Source organism: Gallinula chloropus (assembly GCF_964237585.1).
Source record: "Gallinula chloropus genome assembly, chromosome: Z".
Lineage (NCBI taxonomy): Eukaryota > Metazoa > Chordata > Aves > Gruiformes > Rallidae > Gallinula > Gallinula chloropus.
In genome coordinates this window covers 8887490-8908076 of record NC_140089.1, presented here as the reverse complement: position 1 = coordinate 8908076, position 20587 = coordinate 8887490, and the positions used below count along the sequence as shown (strand labels likewise).

Sequence of the window (20587 nt, the reverse complement as noted above, 5' to 3'; positions counted from 1 at the left end):
CAGTATGGTTAGTTCTGGTATCTGCAGCATGTGCTTTCCATGTGCAAACGAGCTAAAAGCTGAAGTAGAAGCTGGAACAAAACTGCTTTTTTGCCTTTTGAGATTCAAATAGGAGATCTTCTGTTGCTGGCTGCAAACTGCATGTGTCAGTACAAAACACAAGGGCACGCCTCCTGACACTTGTGTATGGCAGCAAGGAAGAATTTTTGCAGGTATATTTATGCAGGCGTTGTAGTTGAGTCCTTACTGCTAGGGTATTATGCTGGTGCTTAAGGACCATATGCTCTGAATTAATTGTTTTTGCTGAGTAACCTGTTTCTTGTATTTATAAGGATTTATCTAACTTAAATGGATGCTATTTTTATGAATACTGCTTTGTTGTGTGTTGTGTTGCTTTTTTTTCTTCATCCTGTGCTCAAAAGTCCTAAAACAATATGACCCTTCAAGGATTAATAAACAGATTACCTTGGACATAATCTGTATTTAGCAATAAGTCAGACAAGAATTCTGCAATATCTTTCCAGCTCCTGTCCACTGCTTTCCCACCTCTCAGCCACCTTTACTTTCAGGGAGAATTGGTGTATTAAGTGTGAATTTTCATGAACACATTGACTTTCAGTGTACCCGAGGTTCTTGTATAGTATGTATTTTTTTATATTGGGTCTTTAAGATCTATTTATGTATTTGTGATGCATGTGATTTGTATTGAGATTCAGTGAACTGTAATTGAGGTTTGGTAACTGTTACACAACTCTTCAAGAACAGCACCGAACCTAAATACACACTAGACCCATACCGTTTAAAGTACAATTTTGTAATGAGACTCTTCAAACTGATGCCTTCTTGATGCTAATAGGGGATATTTTATGTTTTTGTATCAAAAACAATTTGTAACTTAACCAAATCTGTTCTGCGGTTACCTGTGCTTCAAAATACCAGTTCTAGAAGGTTTTAAGGTTTCAAGATCTTACCGTGGAGGCAAATGCATTTGAGCTAATTAACATTAACTTCAGAGAAACTGAAGTTCTGGGGGTGAGCTGAAGACCACACCGAGTGCAGTATGAACAAACTATGCCCTTGCTGGATACCAAGCTGCAACCGGACGGCCAAGGGAACAACAGCAAGAGGTTGACGAGCAGCTATGGACTGAGAGGGTGGGTGCTGCCGGTACCTGTGCTGCTCTGTCCGTGCCTGCTGTGGGGGGTAACCACTTACCCTGTACTAACTCCTTTAAATAAAGTTGATTAAACTGCTTGGTATCTTTACGTCTTGTTAGAAATGCCAAAGGTCTTAAAAACAGGACTCGTGGTAGACACATTAGTGAAGCAGTAATTTATTATAGGTTCTTGCAAGCGCAGGTGTCCCAAAAAGTAGGCAGCCCTTTGGTCAGAGCCTGCAGCATTTTTGTACCATATCCCTGTCTGAATTCATTAGGTTACCTCATACACCTGTACATATTCATCATCTGTCCTGCCTAGTATTAAAATGAGTTGTAAGATGTGGTTTCCATAAACTCCCAATTGCATCTGCATTGTCCCGTGGTGGTTGGAGGTCTCAGTGATGAAAGCTCGAAGTCTTCCTCAGGTTGAACTTCTCCCCTCCTTCCCCTGTTTCACTATGGATTTTACAGACTCAACCAAGGTGTCTTATTCACAATAGTACATACTATGATATACATTGCATGGGTGGGAGATTCCTGCTTCCATTAGTGAAGAAAATGAAAATGTATGAGTCCTTTTGTCTGGGACAACTGCTTACAGGCAAGTACTTGCCTTTATCTTAACTTTCCCAGCAACTGACTTGGGCCTAGGGCTGAAGGAAGTCAAAGCTGGATACAGGATTCAGATTGTGCATGTTAATTTTGTAGCATCTGGAAAGGTTTGTTATTTTTATGAATGGGTGATTCCACCCCGTGTCCTGAGTCACAATTTAACCACTTACATGTTCTCATTGTCTGATGTATGGGTACAAGTTTCACCTGCATCTTTTAGCAGAGCTCTGTATTCCTCAGTTTCTGATTGAACCCTTATTTGGGAGAGAGATTTTACCATAATTCTTTTAACACAACCAACAGTGAAACTTCATTAACAGTGTTCCCCCTTATCTTGTGTGCCAGCTGTTGCGTATCCAGATTGACACGTCCTTTACCTTCCTATTCCCGACAAAGGATTTATGAGGCAGCCTGAGTCCTCCACTTCCCAAGTCAGCACAAAAAAACACGACGACCCATTTCAGCTTACAAAAGCAACATTTCCCAGCGTTTCCCACACCTCTTATGTTCTAAAAAAGCAAGCTGTGGGTGGCTGTGTCTGCCTTGGCAACCCCTCCGCAGGCCCCCAGGGTGCTGCTTGGCCGTGTTGCGGCAGGCTGCCGGTTCCGCTTCCTGCGGAAGCACCCTATAACCCGGGCTGTCACCGGCCGGGCTGCCCTTCACCGGGGCCGGAGAGCGGCGGTAACGCCGCGGCGCCCAGCCCGGTAGCTGCCGGCGCTCGGCCCGCCTCAGGAGGCAGAAGCCAGCACCGCCTCGCTCCTCTCCTTTCCCCGCCCGGTGAGGCGATGGCGGACGAGGCGCACGGTAAGAGCCGCGCTGCGGTGGCCGGTCCCGCCTTCTCCCGGCCCCGCGGGGGGAGGCTCGGGCCAGTCCCGCCGAGCGGGGGTGCTGAAGGGACATCTCCCTTCGCGCTGCCGCAGGCGCCTGGAGCGAGGAGGCGGTGGATCACTTCCTGAGGTCGCGGCGCATCGGAGCGAGGGACGGGGCGGCCGTCAGGTGGTTCCACGCCGCGAACAGCAAGGCCCGAGCTGGGCAGGCCGCCAGAAGTAAGTGTGAGCCGCTGCCCCCCTGCCCTGCCTTCGGGTGGAGCGCTGACGGGGAGAGGTTCTTCTGGTCGCGCTGTCGTGCCTCGACTCGTCTTACAGGCGAGGCCCGGCCCGGGGCGGCCGTGTGTGTCCCTGCGAACGGCCGGTCCGGCATCACTGACGCGGTCAGGACACGGTGCGGAGGTGGTTCCCTCAGTAGTGTCCTGCGAAAAGGGAACCGGCTCCCAGGCGTGCAGGCCCTCTGCCAGGTCAGCAAAGCCCTTCATCCCCTACCAGTGGGCCACAGGCGTGATTCAGTTGATACGTTTTGCGTGGCGTAACACAGAACGGCTTCTCCAGGTCAGGCTGGTTTCTCTGATGTGGCTGCACCGGCCTGGGCAGCAGTCGTCACGTTGCCTCTGCTTTTCCTGTTGGTTCTTATGGTGGGTCACCCCTTCCTAGTGCGCGGACACCCCTGTTTGTGGGGCAGCTCTGGAAAGCAGCAGGTGGAAGTGATGTGGTTAAAGAGCCTTTCATCGTGCCTTCCTTACATCCACCCCCCACCAGACAAGGTTCCTTACCGCTGCTGCTAAAAGGGCAGCAGGCAGTGTAGCAAAACAGCCATGGGAAGCTACCGTGACCCTCAGGCTGGCTTTGCCCGGGGTGCCAGCAGCAGCAGCAGTGCTGTGGGGGTGACTGCGTGTGACAGCTTTGTCAGGCTGCACAGCAAAATGTGTCCTGCCCTTCAGAAGCAGTTGGCCGTTCCCAGGTAGATTTAACCCTATATGGATGGATGTTCTTCTAGGTTGAAAATGGATAATACTTCCTGACTTCTACAAGACAGTTTTATTACTGCCTCCTCTTGCCCCCCGTTTTGCTGGAGATTATATATGTGTCTCAGGTTTTTGTTTCTGCAAATTTTTGTTTAGAATACGTGAATAGTGGAGAAATACATAATTTCTGTGATTTGCTTTCTGTTGACTGCATAATCATCGCTATCTTTTTATTGTTATTTCAGTGTAATGAACTGTATATATTTGATTCTCTGCAAAACTGGTAGCACAGCCCAGCCTCATGGATGCTTCTCATTAAAGTAAACTGTTTTCAAGAACTTGCAACATTCTTAAGATTTCTATTTTCCTCTCTTGTGTTTCAGCTCCCATTTCTGGGGCGGGTGTTTCTGGCTGGGTGGCTTTTTTTTTAAAGGTTTGGCTGAGGTGCGTTGATAAGTTTTAAGAAGACAAGGGGAGTACTCGTTCTCTGCTAGTGTTAAAATCTTCTGGTCACCTTTCCTGTAAAAGGGTTCATTTGTTTGGAAACCTGTTCTAAGAGGAAAACACTTGAAATTTAGCAAGAGTGGATTCACTTTGCTGTTCCTCTGAAAAAATGCTGTGATTACCTGGCCAGATGTACCTGCAAAAATTACTTGTCACGTGCCTGTAGGTTTCTGAAGAGTTTAGTAACTGAAGTACCCAAAGACTTTCTGTTGCTTCACAGTCAGCATCCTGTGCTCTGTGGTCTTTGTGGAGTAAGTGCACAGTCCAGTGTAGAAAGACTTCACCCTGTAACTGTGACTCTGAAGCAAATGCTGCAGCGACTGGATTTGCTTCTGTTAACAGCATTGGGGTTTTTTAAATTGGCAGGTGATGTTCACATGATAGAAGCAGATGTCCTTCTTCGTGGTGGCAAGGGAGGAAATGGAGACCCAATCATGGCTCACCCACCTGAAACAGACAGTGACAACACATTGCAAGAATGGCTAGAGGAGATGGTCAATACAAATAAAGGCATCAAGCTGGACTTTAAGAGGTATCTCAAGATAAAAATATGTGTATATTGTTTGTATTCTCCCTGCTTAACAGCTTTACAGGTAGCACTGTCTTTCAGTGACAGTGGACAGAGCTTTTTGTGCAATTCAGAGTAAGGCATGCCTTCCTGAACAGAAAATGCAGTGAAACAGAGTCAGTATTTCTGAGTGCATTCCAGGAATAAAAGCTGCAGAAGTGTTTTGAGCTACAAATAATGATTTCATGGTCAGTGAATTCGTTACAGAGTTGCTATTGAGCAAAGTTTTCCCAGTGGGAAAATTAAAGTGATAGCATCTATCTGCAAAGCTGCTCTGAGTTTCCTGCTTGTGCAGAGAAATTGGGAAAGGCCACCTTCAGACAGGGAAGTCAGGCTGTGGGTCTCTCAGCCCATCAGCACACAGGTCTCCCCTGTTCTGTTTTCCTGGTGTCATTCTCTGCTGTGGAAGGGGAATTAAAGTGTCAGAGGTTTTCAGGGAGCTTCTGAAAAGCTTCCTGAAAAGCTGGCTTCTGTTCCAGCTCTGCTGAAGTTCATAGTGATTTAGAAATGCCATCCCATTCCAGCAGGAATACCTTTATTTTCCCAGGAGTCTCCTCAAGGAGAGGAATTCCATGTTCTGATCAGCTTCAATAGTAAGAGGCTATTGGGGATGTCTCAATTAGAAAATCAGGAGTACTCCTTTGAATATCTGATCTCATACCACATAGGATGGGGAGGTAGATTTCTGCAGCATGGTTTGTATATTATATTTATATAATATTATATTTATAAATATCAGATATTATGTCTATAAATATCTTAAGTGTGGGACACAGGGGGAGTTGGCCAGCCTCTTTTCACTGGTCTGTGGAGACAGGACAAGGGACAGTGGCCTCAAGTTGGAGCACAGGAAGTTCCACACTCAGTTTGGCCTAACAACTGAATTTTCAGAGGTTCAGCTAGAATTTTAACCATTAGCTGTTTTGTTGTCTTTAATGGAAAACACACCTGAAAACCCTATGGGTTTGCTTTAAGAAGTTTGAAATGGGGCTCAAAGTGAGCTGTGGTTTTCAGATACACAGCTGTGCACCTCATAATGTTAGCTTTGTCTTGAGTTTGCATGAATGATGCCTGTCTTTGCAGAAGGTGAAGAATCCACCTCCACATTAAGAAGAGCTTTATCAATGCCTTGGTGTGCTGTAGGGAAAAAAAAACCAAACCTACATAGCTGTAGAATGTGATTTGTACCTGTTGTACTGCAGTCAGTTTTGTTGTGAAAGTGCATGAAGATATAAAAGTTGTGGACAAGCTAAATCCTTTTGTTGTTAACAGAATCTGTGAATGTCTCCCTTGGACAGACAAGGGGAAGGACAAGAGAACTAGACATCTATGATTTATTTGGGTTTGTTTATTGATTTTTTTTAACAATTAATTATTCTTTAAATTGATTTTAAAATATCTGCCTCTTATTTTTCCACTGAGGAGTTTCCAGCCAAGTGCAGTGATTTAAAAAGGCTTTTAAAATTATGGTGCATTATTAAAGGCTAATTGAATGTAAACATTTAGAAAATACAAGTACATAGTGCAGATGTTGTCAAATGACTGATAATGGAATTTGATGTTCTTTTGAATAATTTTCTTTGCATACCATTACTGAAGTTTTGAAGACTATTTCAGCAGCATTTAAAAGGAAATATTTTATACATTTCTACTTTGCCAGCTTGATTGACCACACAATCACACTTCCTGCTAGCTTTGTCTGCTGGAGTGGATGTGTTCTGCAAAAGGACTTCAGAGTCCCACTTCAGAAATGCCAGAGTCGTTCACCATGGAGTCACCAATAAGTCTGAATTTTTCCCAGTGCTGTGCAGTAAAAATAGTGCTGTCTGGGGCTTGGGGTTTGCTTTGTTTGTTTGCCTCAAGAGATGCTGCTTTGGCCTTTGTAACAAAAAGGAAAGTATTCCACTGGCTTTGAAGAAGGTGGCTAATTCAGAGCTTTCCACACCTTGCAGAGTAAAACAGAGCTCCTTGCTGTTAGTAAGGAAATCATAACTCTGACCATAGTGATTTTAAATTTCTGAATGTTACACAGATTGTTAAGCTGTGAGAGAAAAAAAATGCATCTTTCATTGGCATTCATTCCTTTTCTCCATAATTCCACATTTCCTTCCACAGTACTCTGCTGTTCCAGAAGTTTTGGTGGAAGAGAGGAAGGTTGCTTTTTACCTTCTAGTTGTGCTTTTTTTTTGATCTGAGAGAGCGTGTGGCTTCAGACACTTTGTTAAACACTTGACAGGAGATGCTGCAATGCCGCTTGGAAGCGGCCAAGCCATCTCATCCTTAATAATTAGCTGTAGGATGAAAGTCTGATGGGCAGACTTCTTCATGCTGCCACTAGTGTGCCACGCTTTTTGAACTGTGGGAACAACCACTGCAAAAGCCTTAGGGCCTGCAGTGGCTTCCTGAATTAAAATCCTTCCTCAGAGTTCGATAGCATCCCAAGCCTTAACAGGTCACCAGTGGGAAGAGCCCTGAGATGGGAGCCATGAGGGAGCAGGTCACACTGGGCAGCAGGGAGACCAGAGGCTTGTGCTGATTATACCAGCAGTGATAGTAGAAAGGTAGAATGGTAGAAAGGGCCCCCTGCATTTGCTCTCTGTCTTACAGGGACAGTTTAATTAATGTACCCATCCTTATATGTACTGCACATTTCCTGGCCTCCATCTGAGTGAGGTGCCTCTTTAATGTTTATAATTATCTCAAGTGTGGGACACAATGGGAAATGGGCAGCCTCTTCTCAGTGCTCTGTGGGGACAGGACAAGGGGCAATGGCTTCAAGTTGGAGCACAGGAAGTTCTGCACCAGTATGTGGAAAAACTTTTACACAGTGAGGGTGAGGGAGCCCTGGGACAGGCTGCCCAGGGGGGTGTGGAGTCTCCATCTCTGGAGATATTCAAGACCCATCTGGATGCCGACCTGTGTGACCTGTCCTAGGGAGCTGCTTTGGCAAGGGGGGTTGGACTCGATGGTCTCTGGAGGTCCCTTCCAACCCCTACAATTCTGTGAGTCTGTGATTCTCACCCATGTGTCACTGGTACAGTCTGGAAGCTGTACGTCCTTCCCTGGAGCTACTTGGAGGTGTGAAGCAGCAGCTGAGGCGACCTGTTTGGATCAATGCAGACATCCTGCCGGGACCTAACGGAAGTAACACTGTCGTGGATGCAGAGAGGTTCCTTGACACTGTCACTTCGTTCTTCCCAAACGTCACCTTATCGCTGGGGTGGACAACTGGCTGGCACCCTGATAAACACAATAAAGGTAAAGATAGAAATGTAAGAATTATTATTTTCCCTCTTGGTGTGTGTTTGGTGGTGGTTTGGAGCAGTTCACGGTGTGAGCTGCAGCAGAACTGTAAAAAACCCTCCTATTTTTGGTTTTGAACAGCATTTTGTTCTTCAGCTCCTTTGCATATCTTGAGGAACTTCTAGGAATAAATTGCTTCCGCCCTGTTTTAGGCAGTCTGATCCCTGAATCCCTGGAGAATTGGTTTGGTAATTGGAATTCTGGCGCATTTCCTCAAGGAAAGTAGATTAGCTAGAAATTTAAAGCTTCATCAATATGCTTTTGCAGTAGGTCCTTGACATCAAATTGTAGGTCAACATTGGCTTTAACATTTCATTTCTGTTGAATAATTTTCAGAATAATTTTTCCAATTTACTGATGTTAGTAACTTTTAGCATCTCAGTTTTGAGCATGTAATTGAAGTTTCTTATTGTTAATCCCTAATTTGAATTTAGATCCTGAATATTTAGCCAATGTTTTAGGATCATTTTCCCAGGCTTGCCCTTACAATTCTCATAGCTGTGTTGTTAGGGTGTTTTACTCCAGTGAATGTGCATGGTCCCCCCCAACAACTTTGGAAAGTTACACACCTTTCCAAATTGCTACTTATTCAGTAGCAACATTTAATACTGTGTTTTGAGGATTTTTATTGTGTGTTATACAGTAATTTTATAAAAAAATACCTAGTACTTTCTCCAAAGTGTTTTCTGTGCAGTAACAAGTTGCTGGAAATATGTACTGGAAATACTGTGCTGAGTAACTGAGTCCATACTGAAGTTAGTGGCACCACAGTTTTTGAGAGAGTGCAAAGGTGTAATTTCCTTGTAAAAAAGGGTGATGTTGTAAAATGTCATGTTTCAGAGGAGTTTGAAAAATAACACTGCAGTTACTGGAAATGAAGATTTTCAAAATAAGGATGGGTTGGGTTTTTTTTTCCATGTAAACACTGCTTTTCTCCTCTGGGACAATCACATTTTTTTATTTGTAACAATTTGATGATTTAATTTTAGAATTATGTGATTTTCACAACCCCCAGGTTTGCTCTTGTTTAGTCTTACAGCATAAACATTCATTGTGTCTTTACTTTGATAGAGATGTGTTTGAGTATGTATGATTTGAGATGTATTCTTTCTAATCAGATGGCCTTTACTGTAGGCTATGATTGGATGATGGTGAAAGAAATGGCCCAGATATGCAACACACTTTCCCAGCCTGTAACTTTCCCTGTAAGAGCAGCATTAGTACGACAGTCAGTGTCTGAGTTGTCTTGGTTACTGCAACAGTCGGATAGGTAAGCTTGGCTGCCTTTATTCTTTCTGTCTTTATTATAAAGGCACTTTCTTGTTTATATTAAATATGTGTACATATTTTTCCCCATTACATTGAAAATATATTTTCTTATAGTTTATCCCTTCAGGTCTCTGTCTCCTTCAGTTGTTAAATTAATTTGTCATACAGAAGTGTTCAGTATTCATTTCTTTAAAATAATAAAATTCCAAAAGCCTCTTTTAAAATTACTTATGATAGGTAATGAAGCCTATATAGGTTTTGATCAGTTCCATAAACGTTTTATAAGGCTATTATAGTTAAATAGACCAAGTAGTTTGTTGTTGCAATTTGAAATTAATTCAGTTTAAATACTTAAATCTTATATGTACTTCTCTTGTATTCAGTATTTGTATTTACTGGACTAATGTGATGCAAAAACTTCAAAGGTTTGAAGTTAATGAGTTTGCTGTGAAGCTAAGTAATTTTGCTTAGGTGCTTGAAATACATTCAGTGATTTCCAAACACTGACTTAGATTTCCTTTTAAAAACTGTTCTTACAAACCCATAACAATTTCATAGAAAAAAATTATTTATATGTAGTAGAATGAGAATAAAAACTTGCTTCATATACATAGCATCATTGAACTTATATTTTCCACCGACTCTGCCTAGCTGCACTTTAGTAAAGTTGTTCCTTAAGCACCAACCAAAATGTAAGCCTAACAAAAAATGAAGAGAGGTAATTCTCTGGAAAATTTCTAAGTGAGTGGAAAAATAAAGTGCTGTTATTCTCATTTACAGTAGAGAAACAAGAGAGAAATTAGAATCAAAGCATTTTTAACTGGGAAATTAATTTAAAAATATTACTATGATAATACTACATCTTCTGAATCATGCTGTTCTCAAATGCATCCTCACTGGATGCAACTGTTATTGCCACACAATTACTAGGATTTTCTCTTTCACCTCAGCATAAGTACCCTGATTTTTTTAGTGGCATAATTAGACACAAATTCCTCAGCCAGTTTCACTGACAACTAAATTCTGATTTACCTGTATTTTAGGTAACTATAATCTTAATAAAGGGACTATTTGTGTGTGTCAAGTAGAGGTTTGTTTATTTTAAGTCTTACCAGTCACATTCTTTAGCTAGTTGGTCTGTACCAAGCCATCTGTGTGCCCTGTGTGCAAACTAGGATGTGTTCCATCATGCCTGTTTCTGGGGTAGCATTTTGACCCAGCAGTTGCTTCTCCCAGTAATTCAAAAGTCACTGTGGTAACAGGAAGACTGAAGAGACGCTCAGTGCTGTCAGTTGTAGCACAAATGCAGAGTAGAGAGTGATTTCTTCTTGCCTGGATGTAGAGGGGTGAGAAGGGCAGCGACATACAGAAATACTAATTGTGATAGTTCATAAATTATGGTAATTATAGTTGCTTAACTTTGAAATGTAAAGGGGATTAAGTTTTTTGTATTTAATTACATTCCTAAAATGAAGATACCATAGCCCTAAATATTTTTTGGAGCTTACTAGTGCAATTTCTTTCTGTCTTACTTGCTTTATCTTAAGATAATGATTTTTTTTTTTCTCATTCTCTCTTTTTTTATATAGATACAGCCTCACTATTTGGACAGGAAAAGAAGATGTCTATTCTGTAGAAGATCTGCTTTACATCCGAGAAAACTTTGATAAAAGCAGGGTTTATTATGACATCTCAGAGCCACAGAATTCTGAATTCAAAAAAGCCATAGGAGTAGAAAGGTAAAATGCAAAGCAGACAATCCCTGGGCTTAGAATACTTAAGAAATTTTTTTAACAGGAAGATTTCTTGTCTGGGTAAATGGATTTTCCTTCTCAAAAGAATTGTATCGGTCACAGCCATCATTAATGGAGGAGTTTTTGTATAATGCTTTATTGAGAGACTTCTAAAATAGAATTCTAATGGCTCCTTTAATAGGTCAGAATTGTTACTTACTCATCATACACATGTTCCCTCTCATTCACCCAGCAGCTTGTAATAAACGTTCCTGACATTACCTAAATATAGTGGTACTTCCCTGCAGTGATGGGGAGAGTGGCCCCATCTGACAGCTGTGGACCAAGTTAGTTTGCTGCTGACTGCTTTTGTGTAAGACAAAGTCTGTGGGACACTCAATCTCTACCAAAGCCTGGCAGAGCCTCCCCTTTTTATAGGGGAGGACAAGAGCCAAGGCTGTATTATGTACTGTGCAGTGCACAAATAGGTTTTTGTAGGTCATCTAAGTTACTCTCTATTTTTAATGCTCTTGCAATTGATAATGTTCTCCTAGTCAACAGAAGATGCTGTTTGCTGCATGTGAAGAGTAGGGTCCATGATACTACATGTGCCAGAGGGAGAGATTGGATGTTTTTACCAAATAAAAATGAAGCAGGTTCTCTGCAATGTGCATTCCATACCACGGCTTGCCTCTGTGCTCTCTGGGTCAGCATCAACATCCTTGGATTGTGAGAAGGCTGAGTTGGGAGTTGTAGCTGCGCTGCAGGAGGTGCTGGGGAAACAGAACCCCCAAAATGAAGAATAATCTTTTCCTCTGTGTAAAATAGATGGATTACAGTGAGGTAGGTGTGCATCAGATGCAGCATCAAAAGGTCTGTAGTGTTTTACAAGATAGAGCAGTGCTGGTGGTTATTCCAAGAGTTTTGAAACTGTAACAGGAGTGACACACCATGTTCTGCTGCAGTCTTTCTGAAAGGCAGACACCCTTAGAATGAAGTAGCTGTACCATGGTTAGTGTTACAGCAAAATTTGTACATTTCTGTAACAACATGGGTTTTTTTTTCCTACATTCTCCTGCATTATGCATCTTTTTGACTCTCAGAGTATGATATAAAAAAAATTTCAGAAGTTGAGCTTCCCTTTGAGAAAAACTAAAAGTATTGCAACCCTCTTTTATCATGGTGGTGGTCTGACCCTGGCTGGAGGCTAGACACCCAACAAAGCTGCTCTGTCACTCCCCTTTTCAGCTGGACAAGGGAGAAAATAGATATTGAAAAATAGATATTGAAAGGAAAAGAAAATATATGTTGAGAGGCTTAGAAATCGAGATAAGGACAAGGAGAGATCATTCAGCAATCAGTGTCACTGGCAAAACAGACTCAATGTGGAATAAAAAAGCCCATCTAATTTATCACACACACTGAAACCAGAGGAAGGTAACAAGTAAGAAAACCAGATCTTAACCACCTCCCCTGCCCTTCCCTTCTTCAGAGACTCAACTTTATCCATGGTTTCGCTCCCTTCTTCACCCCCATTGTGGTATGGGGAGGGGCAGGGGGAATGGGGTCTTCATTCAGTTCTTCACAAGTTGTTTTCCTTCTCAGTGAGGCATGGGGGACATTGCTCACACCCTTCCCCTGCTGCACCGCAGGGTCCCACTCACGGCAGACAGTCCTTCACAGACTCACAGTGTGAGTCCTTTCCCACGGGGCTTCAGCTCCTCATCAGCTGCCCCAGTGTGAGTCCTTTCCATGGGGTGCAGACCTTCAGGCCCAGAATTCCCCCAGGAAACCTTGCTCCCATGTGGGCCCCACTGCATGGGCTGCATGCAGGTCCTGCCAGGAGCTTGCTCCAACACAGGCTTCCCATTGTGTCACAGTGTCCTTCATGTGACTCCACCTGCTCCAGCATGGGGCCTCTCCACAGGCTGCAAGGGGGGATCTGTACTTCCCATCATCTTCCATGGGCTGTGGGGTGACACCCTCTCCACCATGGGTTTCTCCATGGGCTGTAGGGGCCTCTTTCTCTCTGGAACCTGGGGCACCTCCTCCCCCTCTTCCCTGACCTTGGTGCCTGTGCAGTTTCTTACATCTTCTCACTCCCTTTTCTGGGGCAAAAAGCAGCTGTTTGTGGGGTTTTTTTCTCCCAGATGTGGTTCCCAGAGGGACTGTGACCATCACTGATGGGCTCAGCCTTGGTCAGCAGCGAGTCCAGCCTTGAGCCAGCTGGTGTTTGCTTTGTTGGCCTGGAGGAAGATTCTTGCAGAAGCCACCCCTGCAGCCCTCCACCACCACCAGAACCAGCCACGCAAAACTACAACAATCATCTACAGGAAGAGTCCCAACTTACTCTAATTTCAAGCGTTTTTTGGCTATCTTGCTTCTACATCCTTTAAAATGAATGCAGATACTGAGATCTATGCAGACTGAGATACAAGCTGTGTGTTGTCTTTGCCAAGTATCACAGGTTGTTTTTTTTTTCACAATGACAGATTTTGATTTCTAACTGAAAGCTGATTTTGTGATGAGACATTACCCTGGCATCTTCTTGCCTTCCTTTTCCCATTCCTCTCACATGCATGATTTTTTTTTAATCATTGATCTTTTAAATAACACTGGACAGGCTGTTAGCACTGAAGAGGTAACTACAACATTTTTTTGGTCCATACAGCTTTTTTTAAATATAGGGTTAGTACAACTGTAATTGATAGAAAAGTTAGTTATATTCATCCTAAATCTTGAAATAAGATTTCATGCTGTCATTAAAATTCAAGATTACTGGTTGTTACCCAAGCTGCTTTGCCAGAATCACAGGACTGTAGGGGTTGGAAGGGACCTCCAGAAATCATCAGGTCCAACCCCCCTGGCAAAGCAGCTCCCTAGGGCAGGTCACACAGGGAGTCATCCAGACAGGTCTTGAATATCTCCAGAGAAGGAGACTCCACAGCCCCCTGGGCAGCCTGTCCCAGGGCTCTGTCACACTTACCATGAAAAAGTTCTTTCTCCAGGTTTATCTAGGATTTGTTTTACATTATTCAGGGACAGAGCTTTCATAATTCTGTCACCTACTAAGATACACACTTGGGTAAAAATTAGGAAATACTTCTTTTTCCAAATTTGGGGGGAAACTTTCTGATTTTACTTGGAATAAACTGCGTACATAATTTATGCAATCAGTCAGTATGAATGGCAATAAGCACCAAAAGGTCAAGTTTTTTAGTGTAACTCTTTGTAATGAATTTGGAGACAGCAGCGTGATCTGATTTGAACAGATTTGACCTCTCAGTTCTTTATACCATGTGTCTCTTTGAGCTTTATGTCCATACTTGACTCTGCCATAGGAGGAAGAGATTAACTATTTCCCAATTGGTCTTAACTGTAGAAAATACTTGAAGTCCTTCAGAGACCCCTTTCTAGCCCAAATCGCTGTTACTGAAGGTCAGGAGCCTATTGCATGAGGGGGTGTGCCAGCAAATCGTATGACGTGGTCTCCTTTTGTGGGTGATGATGACCCTTTCACCTAACTCCCCAAGATACATGACTGATCAAAGCTCCAGTTAAACCAAGCTTTTGAACATTGATTTCAATCTGTAGTCCATACAATAAATCAGTAAGAAGCAGTGTAGTACAGAGGTTTTTATTTACTGGGGTAGATCATTGAAGAAGTACTAATGGGGGCATTAACCAGCTTCTGGAATCAAATGCAACACGGCTGCAGGAGCCAAAACAAACTGTGAAGGTGTCAGAAGAACAGAACTTGCTTTTGAGGGATGTAAGGGGAATGCACTGCAGCTGTGCTGATCTATTGACTGCAAGGCACCACTGAAGAGCACTGGGGGGTTGTGTTACTCTTATCAAACACTTTACTAGTGATAGGGTTAGTATAGATTTCTTTTCAAGATACTGCTGGTCTTTCAGGAGCATCAGTACTTTCTAGCCATACATCTACTTCTGACAGATTTAAGGACAAGAGTAACTTATACAACTTCTATAAATGTTCAGAACTGGAATAGATTCCTAGCTGTGTTTCAGGTCCTTAATGCAGGCAATTGTATCTCTTGACTTGAGGGGTTTTGCCTTTCAGTTGGTTAGATATTTGTGTGAGCACTGGAAAACTTCTCTGTTAATTAGAAACCTTTTTCCCCCCTTTTCAATTTTCACCTGAAGTATTAGGATTTGTTAAAACCAGTTGAACAATTAATTAAAGAAAAAAACCCCACAACGTTATCAGCAATTACCACAAGTATTTTTAAGGGTGCAGACACCATGGGCGAAATGCCACTGAGTAATACAGGTGTATATGCATAAACAGGGATATTCAGGTAAAAAGAAGTCATGATCTTCATCACCAGAAATATTAAATAAGATAACAAGACATGTAAAACTAGATTAAACAGATTTGTAGAAATTAGATCCATGAAGCATTCTTGCAGTGACAGAAGGGCTTGACTATATGGTGAACTTGTTTATTGTCTATGGATTTTCTGTACATTTATTTTTACCCATGGATCTTAGCTGCCTGTGAAGTCATTTGTGTCAGTCTGATTGTCAGACTTGCATGCAAGTGAATTCACAGGAATTAGTTTTTCTCTTTTCCTGCTGTTCTTCATACAAATGCTCTCCTTCCAGTATAAGATGTGTTAACTGTGGGGCTGAAATAAAGGAGACGTGGAAGCCAGTTACTTATTCTGTTGGAAATAAGGATCTTTGGCAGGTCTGTGTTACTCTAGTTGTTGCTCTGTTGCTTGGGGTTTGGTTTTTTTTGTTTGTTTGTTTTCCCTTCTGTCAGTACCTTTTTCCTTTTGTCTTCTGTTCTTTGTACTTAGAACTTTGTTCAGGAGCTATAAATTCTACCACCTCTGTGGAATCATTTTCTGTGTCAGTGTTGCCTCACGTCTGTTGATACCTTTCAGCCAGGTTTATTTGTTGCATTAAACATCTGGTTGGCTTCAGTGGAACTAGGTGTTGTTCAGGGTGTCTAAGTGAGTTAACTGGTGAATTCAACTTTTTTAGCTTACCTCAAGTGTAGTTCAAGCTTTGTATTTTCCTGTGAATTTGATGGAACTTACTAAATAGATAAATTAATGCAGTAGAGAAGAGAATTTACATCATTAGTCCTGCACAGATACTCAGTAATATCCTGCAGAAACCTGTTAGTACACTGATGAAAGGACAACAGAAACTGATTTTTTTTTTGAGGTTTGTACTTTTTAAATGTGCTGTGGAATCAAAGAAAATGCCCCTGATGACACGTTTTTCAAAAGCAGTTCTCTCCATCTTCATCTCTGGCATTCATATGAAGAATGGGGGAAACCACCCAAAACAGTCTTTTTCTTCATTTAAAACTTTCAAAATATGGCACTTTGTTTTGTTTATCTGCCAGATTTCTGTGATCAGGTCAATTGCTAATGTTAGTACAGATTTATTTGCACTGTTCATTAAACTCTGCCTAATGTTCCAGTCTGAGCACTGATGCTTCCACTTGTGTGTTGTTTGGGCACTGAAAAGTTCAGTTCCAGCACCTGCCACACTCTGTCTTTCTCATATTGTTGGTCTTTGTACAACAGCCCCGAATCTGAATTGGAACATCCCAAGTTTCCTTGTGCAGAATTTAATTTATATAAACTTCCACCTCTGCGGTTCAGCATCAGGAATTTATGTTATTAGTGATGAAGATGCCAGAGCTAGTTAATTATGCAGAAAACATAACTCATTTAATAACTCAGTGGTAAAATGGCCCTGTCTTTCCTTTTCTTTAAGAAAAAAAGTACAGCAATGACCGGCAGTATTGGGGAATTAAAAATGGGCTGGTTTGGGCTATGTTTGTTTTTTGAAGGGTAGGGAGAACCTGTTATTAATTGCATATGATATAGTACCCAAGACTCTGGGAACCTTTTCCATAGATCTCATTGCTCTAAAATGTCTTTATTTAAAATGCCAGTTGTCAGAGTGTTTCTTTTAATAAGGGTAAAACTACAAATACAAGCAAAGACACTGGGAAGTGTTTTGAGACTATTTTTTTTTAAGAAACTTTTTTTTCCCATAAGCATTATGTTCCTTTAAAATATTTTTCTGCCACAAAATTATTTGATTGACTGGCATTTTTACTTGAAAACCTCTTTGGTTGTGTTTGGATGCTCACAGACATTTAGTTTGTTCATTTTTTTTTTTTTAATTGGAGGAATATGTTGCCTGTGCAGTGTGATTCCTTGATGCCTAGGTTTATCTTGCGTTTATTATCTTGTTATATTCACTGTCAGTGTTACCCAGAGTTTTATCTATAAATATTGCACTAATGTATGTGCAGAAGTAAGGGCTGCCTGGTAACCTCTGAGCCGTGGTGCTGCCTTAGTCTGTAGCTCTTTGCCTCTCTGGCTTTACTGGATGAGCTTTAGTTTTACTCCTATGCAGTGTAGCGAGATGCTACTCTAACTACTTCTGATGCCTCTTTTTACTGCAAGCTACCCAAATTTTTATTACCCTTTATTAGCAGGATTGAAGAAAATACTCCTTCCACAGTGCAGTTACTCCAGGTTGATCTGGGATACGTGGAGATACAGGAGCAGTAACTCCTGGCAGATGGGTGCAGTAAGCAGCTGGGGATAACAGCACAGACTGCCACATCTCAATTTTAATGGTCGTAAAAAATCCATAATAAAGAAGTGTTATTTTTTATTGTGCTCCCAGTAAAAAGCATTCTCTTTCTGAATTTTGAAAAATAAATTTGGGGGAGGTGATTGTATGCTGTTTTTTTAATATCCTTGGGTTTGGTTCCCTTGAAATTCTCAGTGATCTTGTGTCATTACAGGTCTTGCTTTCATTGAGTAATTGTGATTCCTCTCATTGCTGTGGCAGGAAAAAAATACAAAATTGCATATGCAGAGTCATAATCTCAATGGGGACCCATCCAAGCAGAATTAAAACGTGCTTTAAAAAGGTGTTCTCATCATTGTGGTTTTAAACTGCATGTAACAGGTCAAGTCTGTGTTTTACAAAGGACTAGTTTTTGAGCAGGAAGGCTGCAATTCATGCCATCTGTGGCAGCTTGTGGGGGTGTTCAGAATTGGTAGCTGATGCCTTCAGGGAAAAAAATGCAGGGATTAACTGCAGTTCATCAGCATGCATCTGCATCTGGATTTCAGAAATTTGGGGGTACATGGGACTGTATACAATAAGTCTTCAGTGTCCAACTGAGGATCTTAGCATAGTTATACAGATGAACATAAATTCACTTTTTTCCTTACTTGGGACAAAAAAAAAATATATATCTCTGAATTAACACTAGATTTACGATGTGGTGCCAGCACAGGAGATGCTGCCTTTATGAATAAATGTAAAACAGTGGGATTTTTTTTTACTTCATCTTGATCACTGAGTCTTCTGGTGCTTCCTTACACGTGGACCTGTGGCTTCCCGAATCCAAGCCCGGAGGAGCAGTATGGCTGAGGCAGGACATGCTTTGAGCAGGACATGCTGAGCCTCTGGGGGCTGGACCAGACCTCCAGAGGCTCCTATCAGTCTAGATTAGTATTTTTTTAATCATTTAATGACATAGTTCATGTGCCACATAGTACATACTACAGTGGAGGATTGATACAGATGCAAAAGGAATTTTAATTCATAATACTTTGGTTATTATAAACTTACTTTCATCTTTAACAGGAAGGAAAATATAAACACAAACACAAGCATGTATTACATACACAAATGTATTTTCAAGTAAGGTTAACTTATATAAAGGAATATAACACCTACTGTCTTTAAAAAAAAAGATTAATAGGCAGGTATTTTATCAGAAAAATTAGCTATAAAAATTAGGATTTCTCTTTCACTCAAAAAAGCCCCAGGAGTGTTCTCAAGATGTATCCTTAGCAAACCTGGTTTCCTTGAAGGTACTGCAGTGCCACTGATACTTTAAGGTGAAAATGTGTGGCTGGAAAATACCAGGAAATATTTTACAACAGGCATTCCTCCCTCTAATTGTGGATTTCAACATTAATTTAAAAAAGGGGAAAAAAAAAAAACCCAAACAACCTAAACCAAACACTTCTCCCTTCCATGAATACACCATGAATGTTTTTAGTGGGGTGGTTATTTGTGACTAACGTTCACCTTTCTATGGCAAGCCATGCCCTTCTTACCTGAACAAAATAGCCAGCTAATGCAATAGTGGTTTACTAATGTAGGAATCCATTTAGTCAAAAATACCTGGGTTTAGCTGGAAAAATCAATTAGTTGTACTGCATAACAGATGCAGAAAGATGGAGGTCTTATTAAGGATTGATGAGAAAAAGAGGAATTTAATGGCTGGTTTAGTTTACTATTTGTCTTGTGTAGCTGCATCAAATTATGGCAGTATTCCTTTGGAAGTGCTGCATAATTGTAAAAGACAAAAATCAAAACAAAGCAACTCCAAATGTCTTCCTCCTTAAAGCAATACCAAACAAAAAAATGCAGGGAAGGGTATTTTAAAAACACTTTTCTAATCCTTAAAAAACACAACCTTGGAAACTGTTGTTTGGTTTTTTTTAAAGCAGCATTCTTGTGTAGTGACTTACTGTTCCTAAATCTCTTAAACCAAAATATGAAGCTTTTCAGATAATCACTGGGGTTTTTTTGGGAGGACATCATTACTTGTCTAGAAATTGCTTTCATTGTATGGTTTCACAGAATTTTGCAGGGAAAATGAAAACGAAAAGTAGAAGAAAAATGTTCTTCCCCTTTTAAACTCACCGAATAGTTTAAAAATCAATCATCTCCTAAGTATGTAGTGTGTTTTATTGAGAGCTGCAACAGTCCTGTTGACATGCTTGCTCACTTCCATTTTACATAGCTGAAGTGTTTAAGGTTTTCATGCCATTAATCTTTCTGTAAGTTAGAGTGGATGCCCTTCACTTGTGTTTTTCACTGGTCCTGTCTGGATGGGAAGCCACAGCTTAGCAAGGAAAAAGCTTCAGCTTGTGCTGTACTCCTTACCAAGATGCATGAAGAACACCTGACAGGTATTTTGTTGCTTGTAAACTTTGATGTTGGGGGGAGGGGGGATTAATCATTAAAAATTCAGGTCCTGCTTCCCATTCTCTGCTTAAAAGACATTAAGGATGACTGGAAAACGGTAAGGATTAAGACTTCAAAGCCTGCAGAAGTGTGTGCCCACTGAAGAGGAACCACAGTAACTGAGACTGAAAGAGCCTCTCTCAAACAATACTTTGTACAAATTTAGCTGTGTTGGATTAAATCTAATTAACTGTTCCAATTTTCCTGTGCAGAGACAGCCTGAGAAACACTTATGAGTGAGTACCTTTGGTCGTGACTCAGCATCTCCTAAGTGGTGAATAAAAGGATGTGTCTATTTCCATATTCCCTGAATGGGGAAAAAATAACTTTTATTTATGCATCACAACAACATCAAGAGAACAAAACTTAATTGTTTTTCCTCTGAAGGTCACTTGTAACATTGATGCAACAGTAAACATTAACGTTAACCTTTCACATTACTTATGCATCAAAATTAAGCACAAAATACTGGCAACACCACAGAAGAACTTCACTTCTCAGACATCTGCAGTTTTCCTGCTTTGTGCATTTTGTAAAAAAATTAGTTTCAATTGAGGGAGCAGTACTCCCATATATGTAATGAA

The 20587-nt window shown here is 41.3% G+C and overlaps 1 protein-coding gene across 2 annotated transcripts; it reads left to right on the top strand.

Annotated features, from left to right (window-relative positions):
• Positions 1–2433: 2433 nt before the first annotated feature.
• FAM151B (family with sequence similarity 151 member B) lies at positions 2434–11617 on the top strand. 2 transcript variants are annotated; one of them, XM_084278093.1, is made up of 6 exons: positions 2434–2575; positions 2692–2817; positions 4440–4605; positions 7682–7899; positions 9079–9214; positions 10803–11617. In XM_084278093.1, the coding sequence occupies exons 1-6, from the start codon at positions 2557–2559 to the stop codon at positions 10954–10956; spliced, it is 819 nt and encodes a 272-aa protein (XP_084134219.1). In that variant the 5' UTR covers positions 2434–2556; the 3' UTR covers positions 10957–11617. The 2 variants fall into 2 exon arrangements, with proteins under 2 accessions (XP_084134219.1, XP_084134220.1); XM_084278094.1 differs by lacking the exon at positions 2692–2817.
• Positions 11618–20587: the final 8970 nt, after the last annotated feature.